At 35.5% G+C, this 22,213-nt stretch overlaps 1 protein-coding gene across 2 annotated transcripts in view; it reads left to right on the top strand.

The window, feature by feature from the left end:
* SLC12A2 (solute carrier family 12 member 2) overlaps positions 1 to 22,213 on the top strand; it is a 95,785-nt gene that overhangs the window by 59,741 nt on the left and 13,831 nt on the right. For both annotated transcript variants that reach the window (XM_013965349.2, XM_018050705.1), the window contains exons 16-20: positions 3,198 to 3,309; positions 4,831 to 4,971; positions 16,078 to 16,184; positions 19,293 to 19,372; positions 21,622 to 21,747. In XM_013965349.2, coding sequence (XP_013820803.1) covers positions 3,198 to 3,309; positions 4,831 to 4,971; positions 16,078 to 16,184; positions 19,293 to 19,372; positions 21,622 to 21,747 — 566 coding nt within the window. The remainder of the gene's footprint in view (positions 1 to 3,197; positions 3,310 to 4,830; positions 4,972 to 16,077; positions 16,185 to 19,292; positions 19,373 to 21,621; positions 21,748 to 22,213) is intronic.

Below are 22,213 nucleotides of genomic sequence, written 5' to 3' on the forward strand. Positions count from 1 at the left end.
ACAGTTTACTCTAACAAGTGTTTTAAAATTTTTATCAGAATTATACATGAACATATTTAAAAGAGGAAAAGCTTACATTTGTTGTGAAAATTAGTTGTCCTGCTTCTCAAATCCCTGTTTCTTTTATGCCACCGGCAGCCAATTTCAACTCTTAGCTGAATTGTGTAGTATTTACTTCATAGTCCCCGAAAGCATGTTTGTCTTATTGTATTGTTTGATTTTAAATTTTAGGCATTCTCTCTTGATTTCTTTCATCCATGCATGCCCATTACACACACACCCTTCTCTTTGCCCTATCCTCCCAGTATATTTTTATGTCATTATTTTGATTAGGTTAGACTTGATGTTTATATTTTTATGACTTTTAAAGCATAATTCAGAGCTTAGCCTTGTAAATTATGATTGCTTTCTTTTCCTGTACAGGTTTTATGTTTTCTATGTAGCCAATAAATTGTTTTTCCTATTTAAGTTTCTATTTATCACTATCTCAGCCTTCACCAAATTTGCCGAAAGATTTTGTTTTCTTCACTTTATAGTTTCTATTTCCTTGAAGTGTCTTTCTCATCATTTCCTTCCTCTTTAATTTGGGTTCTTAGATTTAGCCTTGTCTGAAATGTCTGTGATCTAGGGCTTGGGAAGTTCTGCACTGGGGGTGGGGCTCTCAGTCAAGCCCTTAATGGAGATTAATGTGATGGTTCTTTGAGAAGTTTAAGTCATCTTAAAAGTTTTCTTTTTTAATTTGATTAGATTTTTCAGAAAAGAATCTTTTAATCTTTCCTTACTGATAACGTTCTGGCTGCCACAGTTCTGAGAGCTAAGTGAGAAGGCAACTTGGAGATTTCAGTTTCCAGCATATAGCAAATGTTCTCCTAACTCCCTGCTTAAAGTAGCTGCTTATGCCCTCAGCTATTGCTCCCAGACCACAGGCCTCTCTAGCAAATAAGCTCTAGCCTAATAGGGTTGGAGAAAGGCAGGGACAGTTGCCCACCATAGTGATGGAAATGACTTGGGTTCATCTAGATGCTTCTTATGCAAACTTTAAATTAGTTCTCCTTACTTTTGTTTTTTTTTTTAACACATTGCCCCTGCCACTTCAAGAGGCATCTACTGCCTGTTAGTCCTAGGCATTTTGATGATTCTTAGGTGTAAAATCCGGAGAAGGCAATGGCACCCCACTCCAGTACTATTGCCTGGAAAATCCCATGGGCGGAGGAGCCTGGTAGGCTGCAGTCCATGGGGTCGCTGAGTGACTTCACTTTCACTTTTCACTTTCATGCATTGGAGAAGGAAATGGCAACCCACTCCAGTATTCTTGCCTGGAGAATCCCAGGGACGGGGGAGCCTGGTGGGCTGCCATCTGTGGGGTCGCACAGAGTCGGACACGACTGAAGTGACTTAGCAGCAGCAGCAGCAGGTGTAAAATCAGGTGGCTTCACAGTTTTCTTTTAATGTTCATTTATAATTTAGCCTTTTCCTGATTTGTCAAATCCTTTATTCTTGCATCTGCTCTCTGGCTTTCAAAATTTCAGTGCAATTGTGTCCTATCCTCTTCTCTATATTTTGGTGCCTTAAAAAAATCCTATCATACTATGGAGATTTTAAAAGAGGGAGTAAAGATGAAGACAGATATTCACACTCTCTCGTTACTAGAAGACATCCCTAATATATTTTGTTCTTTACCTTTTTTTGGTATAATATTATACCCAAATTATGCCTTTGTGGTATGTTTACTAACATGTTTACTATTTAGTAAAGATGGGGACTATAAGTTCATTTCCCACAGTACTAGGTTATATTAGTGATAAGTTAAACTACCATAACAAAAAGCTGAAAAAACAAAGTGGCTGAACAAGATGGATATCAGTGTTCTGTGATGGTCCAAAGGTAGATGGACAGTTTATGGCTGCTACATAGATTGGCTGCACTTGGTCACTCAAGTCCCACATTTCTTCCTTTTACCTCATCAGCCTGCCATTCCCTAGAATATGTTTTTATGTCCATGTGGCCAAAGACATCACCAACTCCACAGTCTAGATTATAGACAAGGTAAAGAAAGTATGGGGGGTGATCCAGGTTTCTTTTAAAGGATAGGATGAGGAATTAGGAACATCATACGGGCTGGAAATCAGTCATAGGGCCACTTTTAGGAAGGCTAAGAAAGACAGCTGGAGAGCCATGTAACCTGCCTACACTCAGATGGAGAGACTGGACTACTAGCAGTTTCTGGGCTGCTAAAGAAGACTTCATGTTTGGTTGCCTCAAATCTATTCCTCCAGACAGAACTGGATTTTCAGATGGCTTGCTAAAATTCTGAATCAGTTGGTAGTCTTTATTCAGCTTTTCCTGCTTATTTTATGAGTATAGTTAGGAGCTACTAACTAATTTAGTAGGTAAGTCAGAATTCTTAGTCTATTTGCTTTTTGTTAAAGTTTAACTATACACATTGTTGTTTTAATGAGTTTATGTGAATCTGTTTGAATTTATAAAATGGATATGTGAATATTTTTTCCTCAAACAAGATTGACTTTTACTTCTAGACAGTGAAAATCAAGAGTTAAAAATACATGAAAAATCATGTGACTGTCTTCTTTTTTGAAAGGCAGTTGAATTAATTTTGGCTTTCATTGTAATGAATTAGAATTAAAACTTTTAGTTCAAATAGAAACCTTTTCTTCACCATAGGTGATTTTACTCATAGAACAACATTCACTAAAATTAAGCTAGATTAGGGAAGACTGATATTACTAAGCAGAAATGAGTATGATTTGATCAGGCTAAGAAGGAAAGGGACCTGTTCTTTACATGAAGACACGGCCATGTTCTCATGAAGTTTTCTGAACTCTGTGAAAGAATTGTAATGTTTATTACCTTTAGAAGATGAAAAGTTGTTACATGTTTTTAATCGGTTATGGTCATTTCTTTCTGTAGCATCTCCCAGGATCTTGATGTATATTACCTATTAATTTAGGATATTTGGTATGTTTGCTCAAAAAAGATTTTGTTTCTGCATTTCTCATGTACCAAGGAACCCTGGTTATGTCTCTTCTATGAGAATCGTGTAGCCTGTGTCTTGAGGACAGTTGTGTAAAGGAGAGTCTAGTGTACAATGTAGTGTTACAGAAGCAACCTGAAATCATGTCCATGTTATCAAACCTTAAATTTCTCTAATTACATTTCTCCTTTCAATCTTAAATTAGGCCTCAGTGTCTTGTTATGACAGGTGCGCCAAACTCACGCCCAGCTTTACTTCATCTTGTTCACGATTTCACAAAAAATGTTGGCTTGATGATCTGTGGTCATGTGCATATGGTAAGTCCTAGTTTTGTCTTCTATTTTAAAACATTTTACACTCTGTGTATATCATTTGTAATTTGTGAATCTTTCTAGATTTGAAATAATTTGAGTAGCTTTTAGGAAGCAATATTGCTTTAGCTAAGAAAAATAGCCTACTAAGGAGCTAAAAAAAACTAAGGAACCTGAATGGAATTCGGTATGTGTTTTTTTCTTACTGATAAATCTAATAAAGTCCTGAGAACGCTAGGAATATTTACTTGTCAAATAGTACTGATAAATATTTAGTATCTGGTATGTAAAGAGTAGGGTGAAAGCTGAATTCTTGCCCATTCATTTTAGTTTTATTCATGAGTAAGGAAATTACTAAAAATAGGGGTAAATGTTCATCTAAAAGTAGTTTTATTTTTGGCCTCTTGGCTAAAATCACTAGATGATGGATCTTTTCTGCATAAGAAATTGGAGTTTGGTAAAATTATTTACTAGATTAACTTACCTCCCAGGCTCTATTGCTTATTTTATTTTGGTGCTAGAAATGCATGTTATATGCCCTATGTCCCAGCCCCTGCTAGAGTTAATCTTCTACTTGTATAGTAGTAAAATGTGTGTGTAGGGTAGTGGAAGAACACACTGGGACACTGACTCCACTTGGGACCTGTGGAGTTTCAGTTTGTCTCCAAGTAGATCAATTCAGGTTGGAGTCTTGAGCATAAGAAATTGCACAGAGGCAATTTTTCTACTAATAATGATAAATTGTACTACTCCTTTTCTTGTTCAGTTGCTAAGTCATGTCTGACTCTATATGACCCCATGGACTGTAGCCCACCAGGCTCCTCTGTCCATGGGATTTTCTAGACAAGAATACTGGAGTGGGTTGCCAGTTCCTTCTCCAGTTCCTTGTCTTATTCATGTATAACTAAAGTGAACTTTTAATCTTATTTTTAGATTATTTTTTTCTTATTACATTTTAGGTAAAACATATAATACATTTTATGTGTTGCTTAAAAGGATCAAAATAGAATTGCAAGTTGAAAAAACTCATTTCCTTTCATATGTTATGTCACTGTTCAACAGAAGGACAAAGGAAAAAATGAATTTATATAGCTAACTTTGACTTTTAATGATATTTCTAGGTTTCTGAGAATTAATAACTCAGACATTTGGGACAAATGAAAAGATGGGAAACTTTCCATAGAAAAACAGAAGGCTCTTATTTTTCTCTGTGTAATCTCTTCTCCATTTTCAGTAATTTATAATTTCTCTTATTTACTACTACCAATGCTTATTTATTTTTCAAAGTCTGTGTTTCCTTTTCTCTTCTTTCTGTGCCTCTGTTCCATCAACACTGTCTTTTCATAATCTTTATTGGATATAATTCACCAATTTGAGAGTAAAATGCTAGCATTATATTGTACTTCCCTTCTCCCCCCATTGCCATGTTTCGATGCCTTGTTTAAGCCAAGATAACAGGAAGCTTTTTTATGAAAATGGAATAGATTACCTTTCAGTTAAAGACTTATTAATATTTTTACCTTAAAGGGCCCTCGAAGACAAGCTATGAAAGAGATGTCCATTGATCAAGCCAAATATCAGCGGTGGCTTATTAAAAACAAAATGAAGGCTTTTTATGCTCCAGTACATGCAGATGATTTGAGAGAGGGTGCACAATATTTGATGCAGGTAAATTTCTTACCTCTTTTGAATGATAACATTTTAATTCTGTGTTAAGTGTTCAAAAATTTTTTTTATTCCAGGTTTCATTATTCACATTAATAAAAATTGTAAACCTTCAGCATATCTTTATTACTGTATACCACTACAGTTTATGTAATTTGAGAGTTAAAAGGACTATAGAAATACTGTGCTGTTAGTTGACAGCAGAGAACCTCTTTGTGAATTATCTTAGCCTATTTCTGTCCTTTTCCTAAGGTATTTCCCATTCACTCACTGCTGAGATTCACTGGGGTTTTTGGAGAGTGTTAAGTAATGGCAGTCCTTATTTAATTTTAAAGAAATTTTAATTCCTTATTTCTATTATTTTACTGGTTCTAAACTTAGACTTGTTTTGTGTTTGGCATAGTAACCAGAATGTGGGATTTGGAATCAATCCTAGGTTTAAATGCTAGCTAGCACTGCCACTTCCTTATTATAGATTTTGGACCGAACAAAAAAATTATTTACCTTCTCTGAAACTCAGTTTCCTCACCTCTTATGGCTGTAGGAAGACAGTGTTGGCCAACTTATTTTTATAGGAACCTGTTTCTTCAAAAGAAAACTTCAAGCAAAAGCCCCTTGTTTTGCTTTGCTTTGTTTGAGCTGCTTTGTTAAAATAGAGTAGGAGATTCAGAGTACTGTCACTGGCCTTTTTCTATTTTGTGTCTTTTAAAACTTGACAAGCATGCGGTTAAGAATAGTCTAGGCAGTCCTCTGGAATAATAAGAGGTGGAAGAAGGATTGCTTTGACAGACATAAAGCCTTATCATAAAACTATAGTGATTAAGAAATCGTGGTGTTGAAGTAGGAACAGACATTTCAACTGAGTAGAAACTGAGTCTTTGATATAGGAAATTAAATACATGACAGAGGTGACATTGAAAGGATGAACTGGGAAAACTGATTATGTGAAAAAAATAACAGGTCTTTATAAAGATAAAAAGTATTTCCAGGTGAGTTGAAAAACCTGCACAAGAACAGAAAATTTTTTAAGCTTTTAAAAGAAAACAGAAAATAAATTTTTGATCTTGGACTAGGGAAGAAGTTTTTAAATGAGATGCAAAAAGTGAACTATCAAGAAGAAACCAATTTTTTTTTTTTAGTTAACATATAAAACTGCTTCTTAAAGAAAGCATGAAAATGAAAAATGAAGCCACAGACCTAAAGGAGAAAACGTTATTAGCAAAAGAATATGGTCCACAATATATAAAGAAATACTGTAAATCAATAAGAGATTTTTCTTTTAAAGAAGTAAAAGACATGAAAAGAAGAGGAAACCTAAATGACAGAAGTAGAAACTAAAACCATAGTACAATCTTTAGCGCCTTTTCTAGTGGCGGTAGATTTGAAGCACTTTAAAGGACCAGACCCTGGGAAGAGGAGACTGGACTGGTGCAAAGAATTTAAGAAGGCCTGCACAAGTTATTCAGAAGATAAAAGATAATCAGGAGCAAAATGATTGGATTAGTTTCCCTATTTAAAGTGCGTTCACCTGAAACTGTATTTTACTCAGAGATCGAAGTATTGACACCATGGGAATAAAGGTTCAGCATCCTAGATATTTCTTTGACTTCGCCACTAATAATCAACCTGCTGGAAGAGTTGTCTTTGAATTATTTTCTGATATGTGCCCCAAAACATGCAAGAACTTTCGTTGTCTTTGTACAGGTGAAAAGGGGACTGGGAAATGAACTCAGATGCTATTATATATTAAAAGTTGTCTCTTTCACCAAGTTGTCAAAGATTTTATGGTTCGAGGTGGTGACTTCAGTGAAGGAAATGGACAAGGAGGGGGTATCCATTTAAGCAGCATTTTTTGAAGATGAGTGTTTTGCTGTTAAACACAATAAAGAATTTCCCTTCAGTGTAACCACGGGAAGGATACAAATGCCTCACAGTTCTTCATAACAACAAAATACTTAGTTGTGGGGAGCTAGTTCCCAAATCTAAAGAAAACAGAAAGACTTCTGAAGAAATCTGACTATCTGGGCCTATCTGTATGTGATCTCGCTCAGTTCAGTTCAGTTGCTCAGTTGTGTCCAACTGTTTGCAACCCCATGGACACCAGGCCTCCCTGTCCATCACCATTTCCCAGAGTTTATTCAAACTCATGTGTATTGAGTCGGTGATGCCATCCAACCATCTTATCCTCTGTCATCGCCTTCTCCTCCCACCTTCAATCTTTCCCACTATAAGGGTCTTTTCAAATGAGTCAGTTCTTCACATCAGGTGGCCAAAGTATTGGAGCTTCAGCATCAGTCCTTCCAGTGAATATTCAGGACGGACTTCCTTTAGGATGTACTGGTTAGATCTCCTTGCAGTCCAAGGGACTCTCAAGAGTCTTCTCCAACACCACAGTTCAAAAACATCAATTCTTCGGCACTCCACTTTCTTCATAGTCCAACTATCACATCCATACATGACTACTGGAAAAACCATAGCCTTGACTAGACAGACCTTTGTTGGCAAAGTAATGTCTCTGCTTTTTAATATGCTGTCTAGGTTGGTCATAACTTTTCTTCCAAGGAGTTGCTGCTGCTGCTAAGTTGTGTCAGTCGTGTACCGACTCTGTGCAACCCCATAGCCGGCAGCCCACCAGGCTTCTCTGTCCCTGGGATTCTCCAGGCAAGAATGCTGGAGTGGGTTGCCATTTCCTTCTGCAGTGCATGAAAGTGAAGTCGCTCAGTCGTGTCTGACTCCTTGTGACCTCATGGACTGTAGCCCACCAAACTTCTCTGTCCATGGGATTTCCCAGACAAGAGTACTGGAGTGGGCTGCCATTGCCTTCTCCCTTCCAAGGAGTAAGCGTCTTTTAATTTCATGGCTACAGTCACCATCTGCAGTGATTTTGGAGCCCAAGAAAATAAAGTCTGCCACTGTTTCCACTGTTTCTCCATCTATTTCGCATGAAGTGATGGGATCAGATGCCATGATCTTAGTTTTCTGAATGTTGAGCTTTAAGGCAACTTTTTCACTATCCTCTGTCACTTTCATCAAGAGGCTCTTATAGTTCTTCTTTGCTTTCTGCCGTAAGGGTGGTATCATCTGCATATCTGAAGTTACTGATATTTCTCCCAGCAATCTTGATTCCAGCTTGTGCTTCCTCTAGCCCAGCATTTCTCATGATGTACTCTCCATATAAGTTAAATAAGCAGGGTGACAATATACAGCCTTGATGTACTCCTTTCACGATTTGGAACCCATCTGTTGTTCCATGTCCAATTCTAACTGTTGCTTCCTGACCTGCCTATAGGTTTCTCAAGAGGCAGGTCAGGTGGTCTGGTATTCCCATCTCTTGAGGAATTTTCCACAATTTGCTGTGATCCACACAGTCAAAGGCTTTGGCATAGTCAGTAAAGCAAAAATAGATGTTTTTTCTGGAACTCTCTTTTTCCGTGATCCATCAGATGTTGACAATTTGATCTCTGCTTCCTCTTCCTCTTCCAAATCCAGCTTGAACATCTGGAAGTTCACAGTTGACATACTATTGAAACTGGCTTGGAGAATTTTGAGCATTACTTTACTAGTGTGTGAGATGAGTGCAGTTGTGCAGTAGTTTGAGCATTCTTTGGCATTGCCTTTCTTTGGGATTGGAATAAAACTGACCTTTTCCAGTCCTGTGGCCATTGCTGAGTTTTCCAAATTTGCTGGCATATTGAGTGCAGCACTTTCATAGCATGATCTTTCAGGATTTGAAATAGCTCAACTGGAATCTCATCACCTCCACTAGCTTTGTTCATAGTGATGCTTCCTAAGGCCCACTTGACTTCACATTCCAGGATGTCTGACTCTTGGTGAGTGATCATACCATCGTGATCATACTATCTGGGTTATAAAGTTTTAAAAATATGTAACTTAAAAATTCAAACATATATCCCTAGATAATGGAATATACAGTAAAAATAGAAGGAGATCTTGAAAAGGATTCATAGTGTGCTTATATGTATTCATCAAGCTTATTAAAGTGAGTAGTGATTATTACTTTATTCACGTTTTGTATGTGAAATATGTAAATATTTCAAACGGAATGCTACCCCTCATCATAAGGTTGTTTCTAGTGCTTAAATCTTGGTTACTTTTATATAATTCATAAGAACACTTTGATAATTACTTTATATATTTAATAAGTGTTATAAAGGAAATGACAGAGAAGGCAATGGCACCCCACTCCAGTACTCTTGCCTGGAAAATTCCATGGACAGAGGAGCCTGGTGGGCTGCAGTCCATGGGGTCGCAAGGAGTCGGACACGACTGAGCGACTTCCCCTTCACTTTTCACTTTCGTGCATTGGAGAAGGAAATGGCAACCCATTCCAGTGCTCTTGCCTGGAGAATCTCAGGGACGGGGGAATCTGGTGGGCTTCCATCTATGGGGTCGCACAGAGTCGGACACGACTGAAGTGACTTAGCAGCATAAAGGAAATGAAGGAAAATACTTACTTAGAGCAACGTTTCTTAACTTTAGCCTGCATCAGAATCACCTATTGGACTTCGTAAAACACAGCCTTCTGGGCCCTGTCTTTATAGTGATTCAGTAGGTCTAGGGTGAGGCCCAATAATTGGCATTTCTGACAACTTTTCAGGTGATGCTGCTGCCATTCCAGTCTAGGTACTACACTTTGAGCACCATACCCTCAGGGGTTTTTGTAGTATATATGACAGTATTGTAAATTTGCCAAGAGTGAGGAACTATCCTGCTTAGCATTCTCTTCCACCTAACATGCTCATCCCCGCAGGTCGTGACAGTTTCACCAGTGTGGACAAAGGGAGCATCAATATCATTCTGAGACTGCCTTATAAACCTGACAAATGCTGCTCCCCTTACAAAGATACTCAGGAGATGGTTTATTGCAGTGGCAGAGTGTCTGCGGAACTGTTTTAAAATACCCTTGCAAATTGCCTCTTTAGAACTAATCACTGAAATATGAGTTGCCACTGAGTATTTCTCTTTACTTCATACCTTCTCAAAACCCATTACATAAAGTGGCAAATGCCTTCATGTCTGTTGGAGGTTTATAATCTTTGTCAAAGTGTTTTGTGCATTAATTTCTTTATACAGTAACTTATAGTTCTAGAGATGCTGTTTTATATGGGTTTATTATACATTCTGATCTTTTTAATTTCTTTGTCACTTCATTTATCAGGTTACTAATTATAATCATAAGCATTTATTTAGAGACTCACTATTTTAAGAGGTTCAGTTCAGTTCAGTTGCTCAGTCGTGTCTTGACTCTTTTCGACCCCGTGAATCACAGCACACCAGGCCTCCCTGTCCATCACCAATTCCCGGAGTTCACTCAAACTCACGTCGATTGAGTTGGTGATGCCATCCAGCCATCTCATCCTCTGTCGTCCCCTTTTCCTCCTGCCCACAATCCCTCCCAGCATCAGAGTCTTTTCCAATGAGTCAACTCTTCGCATGAGGTGGCCAAAGGACTGGAGTTTCAGCTTTAGCATCATTCCTTCCAAAGAACACCCAGGGCTGATCTCCTTCAGAATGGACTGGTTGGATCTCCTTGCAGTCCAAGCGACTCTCAAGAGTCTTCTCCACCACCACAGTTCAAAAGCATCAATTCTTTGGCGCTCAGCTTTCTTCACAGTCGAACTCTCACATCCATACATGACCACTGGAAAAACCATAGCCTTGACTAGACGTACTTTTGTTGGCAAATTAATGTCTCTGCTTTTTAATATGATGTCTAGGTTGGTCATAACTTTTCTTCCAAGGAGTAAGCATCTTTTAATTTCATGGCTGCAGTCACCATCTGCAGTGATTTTGGAGCCCCCCAAAATAAAGTCTACCACTGTTTCCCCATCTATTTCCCATGAAAAGATGGGACCATGATCTTAGTTTTCTGATGTTGAGCTTTAAGCCAACTCCTCTTTCACTTTCATCAGAGGCTTTTTAGTTCCTCTTCACCTTCTACCATAAGGGTGATGTCATCTGCATATCTAAGGTTATTGATATTTCTCCCAGCAATCTTGATTCCAGCTTGTGCTTCTTCCAGTCCAGCGTTTCTCCTGATGTACTCTGCATATAAGTTAAATAAGCAGGGTGACAATAAACAGCCTTGACGTATTCCTTTTCCTATTTGGAACCAGTCTGTTGTTCCGTGTCCAGTTCTAACTGCATATAGGTTTCTCAAGAGGCAGGTCAGGTGGTCTGGTATTGCCATCTCTTTCAGAATTTTCCACAGTGTATTGTGATCCACACAGTCAAAAGCTTTGTCATCGTCAATAAAGCAGAAATATATGTTTTTCGGGAACTCTCTTGCTTTTTCCATGAAAAGAAATGCAAAAAAGCAAAATGGCTGTTTGGGGAGGCCTTACAAATAGCTGTGAAAAGAAGAGAAGCAAAAAGCAATGGAGAAAAGGAAAGATAAGCATCTGAATGCAGAGTTCCAACTAATAGCAAGAAGAGATAAGAAAGCCTTCCTCAGCAATCAATGCAAAGAAATAGAGGAAAACAACAGAATGGGGAAGACTAGAGATCTCTTCAAGAAAATTAGAGATACCAAGGGAACATTTCATGCAAAGATGCGCTTGATAAAGGAAAGAAATGGTATGGACCTAACAGAAGCAGAAGATACTAAGAAGAGGTGGCAAGAATACACAGAAGAACTGTACAAAAAAGAGTTTCATGACCCAGATAATCACGATGATGTGATCACTCACATAGAGCCAGACATCCTGGAATGTGAAGTCAAGTGGGCCTTAGAAAGCATCACTACGAACAAAGCTAGTGGAGGTGATGGAATTCCAGTTGAGCTGTTTTAAATCCTAAAAGATGATGCTGTGAAAGTGCTGCACTCAATATGCCAGCGAATTTGGAAAACTCAGCAGGGGCCACAGGACTGGAAAAGTTCAGTTTTCATTCCAATCCCAAAGAAAGGCAACGCCAAAGAATGCTCAAACTAGTGCACAATGGCACTCATCTCACATGCTAGTAAAGTAATGCTCAAAATTCTCCAAGCCAGGCTTCAGCAATACGTGAACCGTGAACTTCCAGATGTTCAAGCTGGTTTTAGAAAAGGCAGAGGACCCAGAGATCAAATTGCCAACATCCTCTGGATCATTTTAAGAGGTAGTCTTGCCAATAGCTTGCTTACGGGGCCCTTTGGCAGTAAGACTTTAACACTGCTAACTTCTTTATTCCTCCCTCACTTTTTTTTAAAGGCAGGAGACAGTTGATTGTGAACTGAATTTTAAACAGTCATTTTAAATTAGTAGAAAATTCTTGTTTTTACTGAAAATTCATATTACATCATGATGATCTTTAAACCACATGGATCTCATCCAGTCTTAGTGTAGCTATAATTACCTTTTTTCCTGGGCAAAACTAGCCTAGAATTATCCTATAATATATACTGAGTGTTTCAGAAACCTTTTCTCTTCTTCATCAGCTACATTTTGAGGTAAGAAGCAATTTTTAAAAAAAATTCCTAAAATAAGTAGGTCAAAATAACTTAATAATGCCAATAAGAATATTTAAAACTAAATTATACCCATGTCCTGTAGCTCCTTTCCATATATATAAAATGCCATAATATTAAATTAATTAAATCATAATTTAAAACCATCACTATTAACTCAACCTTTAAAAAACAAACCATCTAAAACATGAAGCCAAAACTATAATTTTTATCAGTGATTCTTAATACAAATCTCATGGCAGTATTTAACTGGATAACCATGATATTTGGAAATGTTTTCACTTAATAGCCAAAGACATACTATTGAGGAAATAGCTATTCTTTCTGCCACACTAAAAACAGTTACCAAAAAATAAATAAATAAAAAGTTACAATGATACAAAGAAAAATATTATAAAAAACTAAATGCATTTCTTAGCAAATTCTGGTGGAAGATAGGCAAAAATTGCTAACAATTCAAACAAATGACAGAGGGAGAATGTCTTGATTGAAACTAAAGATATTTGGAATAAGCTTCAGATGATTGCACTTTGCTAAATCAGTTTCAATTATGGAAGTTCACAAAGAACTTATTTTCTCTGAGCCAAAAGAAATATGTTCTAGAGAAGACATATTTTCAGTAATGTTATTTCTTTAAAATACAGGATGTTTTATAGAAGCATAAAATATTACTTGTAATTAAATAGCTACTTTGATTATAATTTATAAAGGATTTAGGATGACTGATGTGAAATTTCTTTACTCAGTCATTCAAGAGAAAGTTATTATGATAATGAAGTTGAAAGCAGAAGTGCACAGAATACCTCAGGATGTTTAATGTTATACAGATAAAACCTTTTAATTATAATAAGATTGTGCAAAAGTTTGTGATGAGAAAAGGAATAACTCTGACAGTATTTTGTATTATCAAGAAGTTACCAGTCATCTTGTAGCTTAGTTCTTTAAAAGAAAAACAACTGTAAAACTTGAAGATATTTCTTGGTTTTTGCTTACCAGAAAAGTGAAACAAAATTATGCTCTGTAGTTAGTAGCCACCTTGCTACCTAACACTTAGTTTTACAAAACAAAAATAAGTAATTTTATCTGTTTCCTAAAGGTAAATGGTTGTTTATAATTCTGAGTTTAAAAAAATTTTTTTTGAAATTTGTGCAGGGATAGAACATTTTGGAAATGACTGTGAACTTTACATGGGTAGGCTTATTGCTTTTGTTCCCAAGTTATCCAGTCTTTAGGACAGTGGCATATGGTCAGCTCTTGAAAAGTACCTGAATTCATCTTTAACCAAAAATGATTTAGGTATATCACCTATAAAAACTTAAGTGTGACCTCACAGCACATAAAAACTTAATTCAAAATGGATCTAAGATCCACAGATAAGGGTAAAACCATAAAGCTCTCTGAGGAAAACATAGAGGTAAATCTTCATGATCTTGAATTTGACAACATATTCTTAGATATGGCACCAAACACACAAGCAGCAAAACCAAAGAGTAGACAAGTTTGACCTCATCACAGCTAAAAACTTTTGTACATCAAGGATATTATCAAGAAAGTAGAAAGACAACCTACAGGATGGAAGAAAACCTTTTCACATCATATATGTGATAAGTCCTAATATCCAAAATGTATATAAAATTCCAAAGAAACAAAAAGACAAGTCTATTTAAAAAGGGGCAAAGAACTTGAATAAACATTTCTCCAAAGAAGATATAAAGATAACTAATGAGCACATTAAAAAATGCTTAGTATCATTAGTCATTCAGTTCAGTCACTCAGTCGTGTCCAACTCTTTGCGACCCCATGGACTGCAGCACACCAGGGCTCCCAGTCCATCACCAACTCCTAGAGTTTACCCAAACTCATGTTTGTTGAGTCGGTGATGCCATCTGACCATCTCATCCTCTGTTGTCCCCTTCTCCTCCTGCCCTCAATCTTTCCCAGCATCAGGGTCTTTTCAAATAAGTCAGTTCTTCGCATCAGGTGGCCAAAGTATTGAAGTTTCGGCTTTGACATCAGTCCTTCCAGTGAACACTCAGGACTGGACCTCCTTGCAGTCCAAGGGACTCTCAAGAGTCTTCTCCAACACCACAGTTCAAAGCATCAGGTCTTCGGCACTCAACTCTCATGTCCATACATGACCACTGGAAAAACCACAGCCTTCACTAGACAGACCTTTGTTAGCAGAGTAATGTCTCTGCTTTTTAATATGCTGTCTAGATTGGTCATAACTTTTCTTCCAAGGAGTAAGCGTCTTTTAATTTCATGGCTGCAGTCATCATCTGCAGTGATTTTGGAGCCCAAGAAAATAAAGTCTGCCACTATTTCCATTGTTTCCCTGTCTATTTGCCATGAAGTGATGGGACTGGATGCCATAATCTTAGTTTTCTGAATGTTGAGCTTTAAGCCAACTTTTTCACTCTCATCAAGAGGCTCTTTAGTTCTTCATTTGGGCAATGCAAAATCAAAGCTATAGTGTGCGATACCATTTTATACTACTAACTTGTATGTAATTAGGTAAACAAGAAATAACAAGTGTTGCTGAGGATGTAGAGAAACTGAAGCGTTTGCATTGCTGGTGAGAATGTGAAATGATGCAGCTGCTGTGGGAAAGTTTGGTTACTCAAAAGGTTAAACAAGGAATTACTGTATATCCAACAATTTATTACTCCTAGTCATATACCCAAAGAAATTAAAAGCCAGGAGTCAAAGAGATGTTTTTAGGCCAGTGTTTGTTTCAGCATTACAGTAGCCAAAAGGTAGAAACAACCTAATTATGTATCAAAAGATGAATGGATAAACAAAATATTATAAATACATAGAATGGACTATTATTCAGCCATAAAAAGGAGAGTAGTTCTAATAGATGCTGTAACGTGGATGAACCTAGAAGACAGTACACTAAATGAAATAAGCCAGGGCCCGGAGGGAGGAAAGAATTAGTGTTTAGAGAATTTCTGTTTAGGGTGATAGGAAAGTTTTTTGGAAATAGATGGTGGCGTTGGCTGTACAACACTGTGAATGTGATTAATGCCATTGAATTGTGCATTTTAAAATGGCTAAAATGGCAAACTATTTTATCTTTTATATGTATCCAGCCTTGGGAATAGGATTTTCAGTGTTTTTTTTTAAATATTATAAAAGAAATTAATTGGATTTGGGGGCATATTTGTTAAGCACATTGAATTGCAACTCTGCACAAAGTTGTGAGAACAGTTGATGGAATTTTAAACTGTGGCCAGCAATGCATTCAGTTTGGACTTCTGATCAGGTTTTAATGGCTGTTATCAAAATATATATATAATTGAGAGTATCACTGTATTGTTATGATTTTTATGAAGGGTTAAGTATATTCCATCATCTTTCTCTTACTACAATAAAAAATTTTAATAAGTCATGAAAGTACGAAAATTTAGAACCTTTCAGCTGTTTAGTTTTATCTTCTATTTTTATGTTTAATCATAAGTAATATGATTTATATAGTATATGTAACTTATTATAAGTATGCATGTATTGCTCAAGAATTTTTACTGATAAGAGTACACAATTTTGAAATGTTTGGAGTCTGTCCATTAGGATATTGTCATTTAAAAACCATTTTGTGAATAGTGTATCTTTAAAGTTGTATTTTTTCTGTGTTTTAGGCTGCTGGTCTTGGGCGTATGAAACCAAACACACTCGTCCTTGGATTTAAGAAAGACTGGTTGCAAGCAGATATGAGGGATGTAGATATGTATATAAACTTATTTCAGTGAGTATCCTTTTAATTCAGTAATTTAGTTGATTGAGAAAGTACCAATTTTGAAAGCTTGCACTGGTTTTTGAAGTCTGTTCTTAAATAGTCTTTTCTAGTAAAAGGATAAGAATGAAAATAATCACTTGGAAATTATTTGCATTTCCTTTTTTAAATGCACTTAATATGTTTGCTTTTCTGCACCTTTGAGTTAACTGTTCACTTTTCAGTGGTATTGCCAATGAAGTTTATAAGATAGCTTAGTTTTGATTTACATCAATTTACAGGTTGTCTAATGAGTTCTTATGCTTTTGTTACTTTGTTTTTCTGATATTACTGTATCCATTGTTATTAATTTTTGCATATATATTTAATATAAATATGTTTTGGAATGGAACTTTTTAATAAAAGAAAATTTCTTTTTGTCAGATTTTGTTTTTAAGCTTGAAAAGTACTTTCTCTTTCTATAATAGTATTCCTGGTATTTATTTAGCAAATCTCTTTGTTTAGTCCACATGAGCACAAGGATTCCCTCTCCCTACATCATAGTTGATTGAAGAGTAGCTTCTTCTTGTCATAGCTACTGATGAAATAGAACAGTTCACTCTTTATAATTTCTTCATAAAAAATTTCATTTTAAAGAAAAATTTATATCTAGCAAAATAACTCTTAAGACCAGATTCACACCCTATTTCTCTGTGAATTTTTGTCTGTTTATCCTTAACTAACTGGAGCTGTTTCCCTTCCCAGAGCCCCTATTGTGTCTATTGATAGAACCATATAATTATTTGCCTGTGTCACATGTAATATTTTTGTTTTTGTAGCTGCCTTGAAACATTTTTGTGGAAGTACCCAGATCTTATACTTTATTTCTATAAATCTCCTTGTATTGATTAGTAAAACATGCCATAGATAAGATTTCCCAAGGAATTGTTAAGTGGTTTTAGTAAAATTCAAGCTCTGCTGGGTTTGTCAGAGGTTGTGACTGCTCTTTGGGTTTGTTACTTGTTTATAAACAGCATTTCATTCTCCCTTTCTTATTCTGTGGTCTGTACTTTGTATACATGTGGATCAGGGAAAGAAGGACAGTATGAAAGAAAGAATCCATCAAGGGGGCCTTGAGCCAGGGAGTATGCTTTTTTCCTTTGAAGATGTAAGACCAGTGAGGTGGAGTAGTTATCCTAGAAGACAGAAAAAGGGACATTTTTGCAAATAATCATTCGTTTTTTGCTGTGTTTGTAATAATGGGAGCACTGAAAGAAGGGAGTCTTATCTGACACTGATCTTGCAGGAACTGAAGTGAATGTTTGCTCTGAAAGTCCAGTATTGTGTGTCAGGCAGCAGTTTAAAAATAGGTCAAATATTGCTCTCTGGTTTCTGAAACTATAGGAGTTGATGGCTGTTTGAAAGCAGTGATACTGCTTACTCTTTTATCTTGTGACACTTATGTTTTGGCTGTGATTTGAAATGCCTGGAACAGTTAAGGTATACTTTATTTACTATGTATGTATTAACAGTATGGAGGGTTTGAAACTGCAAATCAATTTCTATAGCTTAAAAAAATTATATAGATTATAGGAATTTCTACATGTTATAGCAAAAACATTTAGCTGTTTTAATCTGAAGTAAACTTAGAGCTATATTCCCTGAATTTTTTTAAAGGACATTGATTTTGGCTCAATTACTTTATTAACTATTTTAAAAAATACTTGTAGTTATTTCTTTTCTAATAATTAATTAGATCTTTGACAGTAGAGCTGAGAATGTCTATTCATTTTTTCTCCAGTGAATCTCTTTTGACCTTGTTTAAAATTCAACCAAGGAGAAATGAGGTTGAAATTGTCTCCCTGTGATTTAAAACAATGACAAGAGACCTTTTACAATGGCATATTTATCAATAAGAACAAAAATTTGATCATTTATTAGTTTCCTTTTTGTTATGTCTAGCTATAGGTTACCATATCATTTTTATATGCATATTATAAACATTGATTACTTGTGTAATTAAAGATAATAACTAGAGAAAAGCCTGCTGCCATTGGGCTTCCCTCATAGTTCAGTTGGTAAAGAATCTACCTGCAATGCAGGAGACCCCGGTTTGATTCCTGGGTTGGGAAGATGCCCTGGAGAATGGATAGGCTACCCACTCCAATATTCTTGGGCTTCCCTTGTAGCTTGCTGGTAAAAAAATCCGCCCGCAATGTGGGAGACCTAGGTTCGATCACTGGGTTGGGAAGATCCCCTGGAGAAGGGAAAGGCTACCCACTCCACGCAAAGGCTACCCACTCCATGCAAAGAATTGTAAAGAGTCGGACACGACTGAGTGACTTTTACTTTCACTCCAGGGAACAATAAGTTTTGCAATTGGAAACTGTTAATTGCAATTGGAAACAATTTTGCAATTATTAAAGTTGGCTTTAACAGCTTAGGTCTGCATGATTTATGATGTTAACAAAGTTTTCAGAATTTAAGTCTGGTTTTAGAGTTGTCTTCGAGGTTTTAATGTATTTTACCTATATATAAGATGCTCCTGTTTTTGTTTTTAAAAAAATTAAAAGGGCATATCAATACATTTGTGCAAATGAATATATAATCTTAGGACCAAGATTTAACTTTTTAACCAGTTTTGTAAAAATTTTTAAATTACTTGAAAAATACCCTTCTCCTTTCATAAGTGATAAGGGATCCCTTCATACTATACAACCTGGTCTCATTCTCAGAACCTGTCTTCTTTGCCTTCACATATTTCTCTTGGCTTTAAATGTATAAGCCTAAATTATATATGATGGGATTACTGAAAGGTTTTTTTTTCCCCCATAATTTTAGTTTCTTTCTGATAGATAAAACTATAGTTACTGCTTTAAACCACCACTGTAGGTAAAATGTCAATACTATAAAGAACTATACTTAAGTAGATTTTAGAGGTATTACAGAAAAAGGGGATGGGAAATGGTATAGGTTTTGAAAGTAACGTATGATATCACCATAATTTTCAAAGCATATTTGAAAAAATCAGATATTTAAACCTGAAAGTAATTTTAGAGATTGTCAACTATTGCCTTCATTTTATAGAGGAGACTGAAATTTTTTGTGGTTTAAAAAATCGCTATTTTTTTCATGTTACAGTGATGCTTTTGATATACAATATGGAGTAGTAGTTATCCGCCTACAAGAAGGTCTGGATATATCTCATCTTCAAGGACAAGGTAAATCTTGTTTGAGATAAGATATATGTATACCTTAATATATTCTTAAGTATATCTTAAGAATATAAATTACTTTGTTAGAAAAATGTCCTTCAATACTTTTAATATTTACCATCTAATCCGTGTCATATACTTATTGTATGTCATTTAAAGATCTGTTTGGCACCATCGGAGTTTGTATTTTCTCATTGCACCAATCTGGATAAAAGCTAGTAATTATTAATATATAATACAATTCAAATTGTAAGTTTAAGAGAAACAAATGTTAGCTATGATTGTAGTTTGGCCAGATTTATAAAAATACATGATAAATAAAATAATCAGAGGAAAACATTTTAGACATTTTCATGTTTATGAAAAGTGTACTTTGTACATAGAGGCATATTATTAATGAAAGACTCTTTCTTCAGAGAAGACCCTATAAATATTTTTTAAACTTTCTCATTTTGAAATAATTATAGATTCACAAAAATGTGTGTATACTTCATCCACTTTCCTCTAATGGTAACATCTTATATATTCCATTTTATCTTCAGTTCAACATCAAAACTGGGATATTGACTTTGGGACAATTTGCATACCTTACTCAGATTTCACCATTTTTACATACATGTGTGTGCACACGAGCACGTGTAGTTCTGGTTTCACTCACTTGTCACATTTGTTTCATATAAGATACAGAGCTGTTCCATCACCAGAAAGATCTCTCTTGTACAGCTGCTTTATACCTTCTATCATACTCTTTCCCTAGTCTTTAACCCCTGACATCCTAATCTCCTCTCAAGCTGTATAATTTTTCAAGCATTAAAAATTTTTTTCATTAAACTTAAAACCTGTTAAAGTATACTCAGCATTTTTACCAACTTTATAAAAACTAGGGTAAATTCCATACCCTCTAATGCTTTCCTGGGTAGTTTAAAAAATACTGTAAGCTTAAGAAAATTTGCATACCTAATATTTACCCTTATCAATTAGTTGATGAGGTCATCAAAATTAGCTAAGCCTAAATAGCTGAGAGCCATGTAATGAACTTTTGTCATCTGTTTATGTATTTAAACTGTTTTAATCCTCCCACTCTCCCCACCATTTTAAGGGTATTGTGCAGTTCTGAAAGGAATGCTTTGAGGTCTTTATCCATGTAACACAAAAGTATGGCCTGCTGAAAATGCATTTTCTTACTCTGGAGTAGGCCTTGCAAAATACTATTTTCGTTCCCTCTTGCTCTCACAGTAATTTTGGTTTAGGATACCTGTTAACTCTGCATAGTTATTACTAGTGTTCCCTTTCACTCTCAAAAATATCAGTTTGGCTAATAAATTATATATTCAAGTGTTAATAATCATTATGAGGATTGTTTTGAAACCCTTGTTATTCATCACTAAGATCTGGAAACAGGAATTTGCTTTAGCACATGGCTTAAGAGCACAGGCTGTGGAGTCAGATATGCTTTAATAATTTCCAGCCTTTTCTCTTAGTAGTTTTGTAGCCAGGCCAAATGTGCTGCCTTCTGAGCCTCAGTTTTCTCATCTTTATTCAGAGGATTATTGTGAAGATTAAATAGGAGATGCTGACTGACACCGTCTTCGCACAGTGCTGGCACCTAGGCTTATGAACTTCCTATGTTTATTGCTCTTAATGCATGCATATCAGTGACAAGGACTATGGATAGAGGATCAATTTCATACCCTGTTTGTCTTTATGATAAATATTTTCATCGTGGAAGCTAAATGTTTGCTAAACCTTTCCTAAAAAGCAGAAAATGAAGAAAGTACTTTAAAAAGAAAGAGGTAACACATTTACCATGAGCTAAGGAAAACACTCTATGCCTTATTTAGTTCAACAGTCATGGGTATACTTTTTCACTGTTGTCTATCATCCTATATGTATATCAACATTTGTCACATTCTACATTTTTTTACAAGTGTAAATGACTTTGAAATTAGAGTTGATTCACATTTTATACATCATTCTTTCGTCTACCATATTATGTTCTGTAAAACTCAGTCATTACTGATTTCTCCCTCATCACCTAATTAAAATGTCTGACAGTTGTGGCCGAATATAATTTAGTTGAATGGTCATTTCAAAATGGATTATCACATTCCTTTATATAAGAAATAATTTATTATGAACTCACCATTATCTCATAATAAACTGTGCTTAAAATTGTCATTAAATTGATGTTACACCATGATGCCCTCTTTGATTGAAAGATTTAGAAAATATTTTGAATACTTTTATGTCTACAGAAGAATTACTGTCATCACAAGAGAAATCTCCTGGTGTAAAGGATGTGGTACTAAGTGTGGAGTATAGTAAAAAATCAGATTTAGATACTTCTAAACCATCCAGTGAGAAATCCATTACACATAAAGGTAATTTTTATTAAACAAGAAATTTTATTAATGGTTTTAGAAGAAATGGTTTTTATTATATGGCATGTCTCACAAAGTAACTAGTTTTCAAATATGTACTGTTCATTTCTACTTGCTCAGGTCAAAGTTATGCCTTTCAAAAATGGCTCCAAATAATCAATTATTTTTAAGGTATTGAATAGCTCATAGAATAGAAACCGTGCTAGTTAAATTAAATACTAATATGCTCTTGTATGTTTTTCTTTATACTTAATTTCAATTAGAAACATAGGTTAAAGCTGAGTTTGCAAAGAAACTTGGTAGTTTTGGAGTAATGTGTATATAGCATATGATAACACTGAAAGGAATGAGGTTTATAAGATTAGTTTATCTGATTTTTTTGGTTAATCAAGATATTTTAATACCAGAGGTTTTATGTACTGAAATACCCAGAATATTTATATATCTACTGTACCTAGTATTGTTC

Source organism: Capra hircus, chromosome 7 (assembly GCF_001704415.2).
Source record: "Capra hircus breed San Clemente chromosome 7, ASM170441v1, whole genome shotgun sequence".
Classification (NCBI taxonomy): Eukaryota; Metazoa; Chordata; class Mammalia; order Artiodactyla; family Bovidae; genus Capra; species Capra hircus.